At 35.8% G+C, this 7,524-nt stretch overlaps 1 protein-coding gene across 1 annotated transcript; it reads left to right on the forward strand.

Moving 5' to 3' along the window:
• Window positions 1-2,938: 2,938 nt before the first annotated feature.
• LOC141623140 (uncharacterized) lies at window positions 2,939-6,957 on the forward strand. The gene is made up of 3 exons (XM_074439207.1): window positions 2,939-3,048; window positions 6,412-6,577; window positions 6,696-6,957. Exons 2-3 carry the CDS (start codon window positions 6,413-6,415, stop codon window positions 6,741-6,743), a joined length of 213 nt encoding a protein of 70 aa, XP_074295308.1. The 5' UTR covers window positions 2,939-3,048; window position 6,412; the 3' UTR covers window positions 6,744-6,957.
• Window positions 6,958-7,524: the final 567 nt, after the last annotated feature.

The following is a 7,524-nucleotide window of genomic DNA, read 5'->3' on the forward strand; positions in this document are numbered from 1 at the left end:
GTCTATAGCTATATGATATTCTTTCAAGCAAAATTACGGAATATATCTATATAAGCAAAATACATAATATATGATTCTAAAACTAATTTATAACCGAAATTACTGAATATATTTTAAATTCCTATATTGATGGTACTCTTCCCAAAAACAAGCGTACTTCTAAACATGTTAAATCTAAAAACTACAATAATGGTAAAAAAAAAAAATATACTCCATCGGCTATTGTGGTTGTCAATAATGATTAAGTTAAGACGGTTTTATACTGTGAGACGGTTCTATAATGTGGAACGACAACTTATTTGTTAGCATTAAATGAATATTTTTTTTTATATAAAAAAGAACCGTCTCATGGAGTGAGATCCTCTTATTTTATAATTTTTAACTCATTAAATAAAAAGACAATTTTTTTATTAATTTAATAATAAAACTGAACGTTTTTTTATTAACAAAAATGAACAGTTTCATAGTCGAGGTTATCTTAACCTATAATTTATGAATACATTTTACAAGCATTATTTTTTTCTCGATGACTTTTTAATGTGTATACGGGGGTAGAAGGGCGGGCTTCATTTGAGATTGTTTTCCCGATAATTTTTACACCATTTAAGTGGGGTTATATATCCTTTATGTTGTCTATATATCTCAAACGGGTTGGACGAGTCGGATCATACAGGTCGGGTACGGTGGGTTTAAATATGGGTCGAGTCATACGGGTTATGGGTCGAGTTATTAGGGGCAAAGTGCGGGTCAACAATTAGTATCTAACGCCTTTTATAGATCAGAAATTTTTTTTTAAAAAAAAAAAAGTATATTTAATATTAGTATTTTAATCATATTCAATGTTTAGTTTTTTAAAAATATATTTGACTCAACAGGTCGATGTATTCGTGTCGGGTTTCACTTAAATTAACGAGTCATTTCGGGTTCTAGGTAGAACGAGTTACTGCTCGAGATTTTCGGGTTTTAGGCCTGTAAAAAATGGATGAGGTCGGGTCGGGTCAAAATTTGACAGGTCTATATGTGAGCCATATCTTAAACTCGTAACTTATTATTTAGTTAAAATAATATGGATACGAATTGTACAAATAAGCAACTCTAATTTGTTGTGTTTTACATTTATATAAGGGATTTAATAACTTATACCTTGAAAAAGTCACTTTTTCAAATCTTATACCTAAGATAACTTTCTTTAAAATCTTATACCTAAAATAACATTTTCTTCCAAACTTGATACCAAATCTGAAAAAAGCCTTGAATTGACAATCTTACCTTTAATAATTAAACATTTTCATCATTTGCCTCACCTATTAACACACATATCCACGATTATCAACACTAAAAACCATCAAATTAGTAAGGGCAAAATCGTTAATTTAGGGATTTTTTTAAGATTTGGTATCAAGTTTGGAAGAAAATGTTATTTTAGGTATATGATTTTAAAGAAAATTATCTTAGGTATAAGATTTGAAAAAGTGAGTTATTCAAGGTATAAGTTATCAAATTACCCTTTATATAATATCGACTTTCGTTTGACTTTAAGTTTATTAACAATATATGGAGGTTTAGTTTAAAGGTAATCATCTAATCACGGAGTATAAAACAGTCCGTGAATTACACGGATTTAAAACTAGTAACTCTAATTATTCCCTCCTTATCTTCAACATTATATCCTCTTTCTTCATTTTTTCTAACTCATTTGTTCTACTTTTCATAAAAAAAAATGTCTTATTGAAGCTTTGAAACCACATTGAATCCCTCTTATCATATGTTCCTCCTACACTACTAAGTATAGGAGGCCATTAAACTCGACAATAGCAAAACGAGAGGCTGTCATACCAAGAAAAAACAGTTTTTGGAAATAAATTACTTGAACTTTTGATTGGAAACCAAATAGTGTATTCAAATAGTCAAAATTTGGATGAAGAATTTGATAAATTAGTGATTAAATTAACAGGAGGTGGAGTAGGGGAAAATGAGGGATGAGAGTATAAACGAAAAAAAGGGTAAGGTGATGAGAGTCAACGCCGGATTTTTTTAAATTTGGTCAAATTTCGGCAAAAAAGTAGTGTTTAACAAAAAGAAAATTTTAAAGGTAGTAGAAAACAAGAAATTTTTTTGGAGGTAGTGTTTCGCAATGTGACCTATATAGGCTATATTAAAGGTGATGTTAGACAAAAAACCCTTATATAAACGGTTTTAAAGGAAACCCACCGAGTTTGTGCTTGGTTCTCCGGCTTTGAACCCACCCGACATTTTTTTTTTTTTTTTGCAGCAGTAAAGTCATTTATACCTAACTATCCATAGCCTTACAAGCAAGGCTATGAGCAACATTATTGAATCGTCTAGGAATGTAAATAAAAGCTAAACAATGAAAAGAAGAAAACAATCATGGATATCCTCCAAAATTGCCTTTAGCAGATGATGTGGTCGTTCCGTTCCTGCAATTTGTAAAATCAGCGACAAACAGTCCGAAGAGACCTCCAAATGTCGGAAACCCCTATCTCGAGCCCATAGAAGCACCAAAGACACGCCAAGGCCGAAGGCCTGTAAAGCTGATTCTGCTTTTATTTTCCTCTCCGTGCTATTAAAAATCCCTCCATTATCAGACATAGCTATCCATCCAATTCCCGCTTTGTCTAATGCCTTCCAGCCGGCATCAACCATCACTCGCACATGTCCACACTCACCAATCCTGCCCACAACACACACTGGGTTACTATTACGTACCCAATGTACACGAGCCCCCTCTAACATTAGACTATTCCCGCCCAAGCATGAATCTTTTTTCAGCTCAGCAATAGCATGGATCCCAGTGCTAACAACCCACCCGACATTGACCGTATCTAGTCCAATAATTCTTCATAAACCCAATATCAAACGTGGGCCGTATTTTCTTAACAATTTGACCCAAAACATAGGAACTTAATAAGGTGTTACCTCCTTCCATCATCATCTTCATACAACTCGTGTATTCTCAGATTCCAGAACCACGATTTCTCTCCCTTTTTACCGAGTTTATCTTCCGAGTTCAACCGAGTCAACGTTCAGGTATTTTCTTTCATTCTTCTTCGTCAATCACTCGATCTATCATTTCTTAATCTTATCGTCAATGTTCCGCATCTTATAATTCAGATCCTAGGGTTTTCAATTGATTGTTATGGGAAAATTAAGCGAAGTTTTATGTGCGCATTTTATTTTCTCTGATTAGTCGATTCTTATCCCATTTTTGCAATATTTGATTAGAATTTGTTATGTCTTGTGAAAATACTATGCGTTTTGGTGATAAATTTGATAGATGTTGTGGTAATGGGATTTATTCAAGGATTTGTTTGATGTTATCCGTGTTATAAACGTCGGATTGCGCGATGTTGTGTGAAATCGCTTTACTTGGATCAAAATAATCTGGATGTTGTTATTAAAGGGAGATAAACCAATCATAGTTATCCATTTTGAATTTCGTTGTTTGTGGCGTGGTTAATATAGAATAAAGAGCTAATTTTTAGGTGTTAAGGAGAAATTGTCGATGGATGTGATGAAGGTGGGAGATAGGATCGTAGTTCAAGTTTTATTACGGAGTAGTTTTTTAGCTATGCTCGTCAATGGTCATTGAAAGCAGTGAAATGAGACTAGGGGAGTAGGTTGGTTTTCTATCATCACCTTGTTGTATTTAATCCCCGTGCTTTTGGTGTGATCATGATGATAATGCCAATTTTAAATGTGGTGAATGCCCATCGTCAACATTGTTCGTGTTGTTAATGTGATTATATTGCTTGAATTTGGAAGCATCACCCTATTGTTCGTTAGCACTAGTCCCCTGTAGTTCGGAATCTACATTTTTTTTTCAAGTAGTTTTTCACCTGGATACAACCTCATACACACTTCAATTTATCTCAAAAGTGTTTTTTTATTAAGCTTTTAAGAGCCCTTTGATACTCGTCTTTTTCTCTTGGGGAAGTGTAATGTCAGGGGACTGATCAATGGAACCATGGAGATCATAGTCAGGTGCACCGTTTATCACGCGCGTGGATAAGTTTATCTCCCTCATAGCAAGAACGTTTCCCTTTTCTTTTTTCTTTTTCGTTGCTGCTCAACATTCTGTCTTGAGTTCAGGACTCCTTTCATTTTGTTCTCTTGGGTATACGTACCTGGCTTATAGTTATAGGGTAACATTTCGTCTTCCTCATCCGTCTTTTGATAGAAACCTTATGTATGGCATTGGTGATAGTTTGTTAGTGTTGCTGTAATGCTGTGTCAATAGTGCTTCATATGTGGTGTCCTTTGTATGGCTGTTTTATAGTAGGGTTTTATTTAGCGGTGGTTCTAATTGTTTGGTGATCGTAGTAATGTAATATTGAGGATATTTTTTCCTATTAGTTTTTTTGTTTTTGTCTCCATATTTTTTTTTTCACTAATATCCCACTGGTCAAAATTTTCAAGCACTCCGAGCTTGAAGTCATCATATACATAGAGTATGTAGCATAGTTTTTGTTTTATTTTGCCAAGAGTGGCCTAAGTTGGAAACATCAACTTTCTTTTGTCTAAGATGACAAATTCTTTATGCCATAATGTTGCTTTGTTCTCCAATTTGCGTACTCCAACATACACTAGTGGCAACGCCTATTGGGTAGAAGAATGACGCTCTTGGATACTTTTAGATAACAAAAGTGGAGGGAAAGGGAGGGAGGGGGAGGGGAGGGAAGAGAAAAGGAAGGTAGGGAAGGGGAGGGGGAAATGGGTTGTGGGTGTTTGGATACAATTTCCCTCCAGTGGAGAGATTTTGATTTGCCTTGGAGGAGTGAAAATGGATCCCTCCAAATCACTTCCCCTTCATTTCCCTCCACCCTTATTTGTTATCCAAACATTGGATTTTAAATCCCCTACTCTCCCTCCCTTTCTTTTCCCTTCAAATCCGTCAAATCCAAATTCCAAACACGCCCTAAGGGAGGGGAGGGGAGGTGAAGGGAAGGGAAGGGAGGGAGGGGAGGGGGAATGAGGGAAGAGAAAGGAAGGGAGGGGGATGGGAGGGAGAATGGAGGAGGTGATTTTCCTCCAAATCTTGCCTATGTTGGTGAGGAAATAATTTGTCTCGTAGGAGGGAAATGGAGGGATCCATTTTCCCTCCCCTCCAAATCCTTCTACTTGCATTTTGCTAGCAATGGATTTCTCATCGTTCCAATTCCCTCCCTCCCCTCCAATCCCTTTCCCTCCAAATCCCTCAATCCAAACACACTCTTAGGGGTTGTTTGGTTCACCATGGGAAGATAGGGTTCCAATTCACATGAAGTTGCAATTCATGTAAATTGCATACACGTTGTTTGATTTGCATGGGGGAAAGGTATTGATATGGGAACTTTTACTCGCCTAGGGGGCTGAGTTAAGTGACTTCCTACATATTGTAGGAACTAGAGTTCCATGGGAAGTTGTACTTCACATGATTTTGGTACCCAAACAACATCGCGTTTATTCAATTCATAGGAAATTCTACTTCGCATGAATTAGAAGGGCAACCAAACAACACCTTAATGTCTTGCCATATATAATTTTCATTCAAAATTCAAACAAAATTCTATTTCCCAACTCTTCAAAGAGCGTTGTTTAATCATGAATCTTGATACCAATTTCGCAACACAACGGGGTCAGCACTGTGCAAAATTATACCACTATTTGGCTTTGAAGTTTGAAATGGAAATTCAATATAGGTACAGAATAATTTTTTTAAGGTCTCACTCGTTTATTTATTAGAAAGCCACTTGCCACGATTTATGCACTGCAGCTTCGGCAATGCAATGCTTTTAAAGTTACATATAGTATACTCCGCATGATTATGTTGTTAGTCTATGACCTATGTTGGGGCGACCTCATACCACAATATCCATGGTTACACTTTATTCTTAGATGCAAAAATAGCAAGTAGTGTGCATTGTGTCATGCTATAGAAAATATAATTACATAGAGTTCTTATGTTTCTATTCTGCTCATTAATTTGATTTGGTAACTCATAATGTTTTTGAATTAACATCACTTTCACAAAATATTCTCGCATTCATCAGCCAGATTAGTAAATTCTACTTTCAACAGTTATGGATTCTACATTTCTGCTTTCAACAGTTGGTGAGAACTTTACCATGATATCGAGTTCTATTGTTAACATGATTTAGAGAGCTTTCTTGAATTGTTGTGATGACTAATGAAGGCGTATAACTGTATAAGGAGGGCTTGTTTATTTTGCTGCGCCTAGCAACAATTCTGTCGTGTTTTCTTCAACTTTACCATGCTAAATTTGTCGTTATTGTGTACATATTGTATTTAAATCTGTCAAGTTTTCTTGGTAGCTTTAATTTTATGCCAGAAGAACAAGGGATAATATGAACCTCAATAGGCAAATTCACACTTTGTGATCTTGACTTGCAGAATGGCCGCAGAGATGGAGTCCCCATTTTATCCCAGGGAGAAACTTATTGCCAAGCAGAAGTATTACCAAGCCATCCAAAAACATACATATCTAAAAGGACCCATGGATAAGATCACCTCAGTCGCCATTCCTCTTGCCTTTGCCGGTGCTTCTCTGTTCATGATTGTGAGTATTACTTTCTTCAGCCTTTTCTTTATCCATTCAACTATTTCGAAATATAATCCAGCCTTCCCCATTGTTGATTTTTGTTGACGTTCTTGGTTTTTTGACTATATTATTCCAGGGCAGGGGGATCTATAACATGTCGCATGGAATTGGAAAGAAAGAATGAGGCCAGTGTTTGGATTTCAGCAGCTTAATATGAAGCCAATATTTGTGGATTTCAGCAGCTTAATAATAGGGTGTTGTAACTTGTCAACATTAAGAAATACGCTTGATATTTTGTACTTGAGATTTTGTTTTATGATTTACGCTGGCTGGCTGGCCTTTTGACCTTGAGAATTGTCTTTACAATGAAGGCTTTATAAGCCATTTGTGCTTGCCCAGATTTTCTTTACTAGATAATTGTGGGTATTTTTAATCTATACTACGTACGAGTGTACGACCGTACTTATGGAGTGCACAAAGTAACGGGAGTGATCATTTTGGGATACCTGTTATAGAGCGGAGCACAGAAGATTGAATGTGCATCCAAGATGGTGGTCAGCTTCTGCTTTGCGTTCTAAAGCGCGCATCTCTTTTCTGAACTTCTAACCTATGTAGCACGGACACTCCTCCTAATCAGTTGTCCCGTGTCGGACACACGCGGGCCTAAATGTATCTGATACCTATAAATGAGGAATGAGACGTTAAATTTTACCTTTAATTATTTAAATTTAATATCAAATACATTTACTAAAATAAATTCCGGTTTGTAAACAGTCTACGTTTTAGTAACTATCGTCAACGTTTTCATTCCAAAAGACGATAATGTCCTTTGCACATTTACACTCATTTCTCTCTATAAACAATTCTCTCTCAAATTCTACTAAAAATCAACTACATTTCGATCTCCCATCTGCATTAAACCAATTAAAAAATGTTAGAAATTAACGCACATCGACTAGAAAATT

The sequence above is a fragment of the Silene latifolia genome, chromosome X (assembly GCF_048544455.1).
Source record: "Silene latifolia isolate original U9 population chromosome X, ASM4854445v1, whole genome shotgun sequence".
In the NCBI taxonomy this organism is placed as follows: domain Eukaryota; kingdom Viridiplantae; phylum Streptophyta; class Magnoliopsida; order Caryophyllales; family Caryophyllaceae; genus Silene; species Silene latifolia.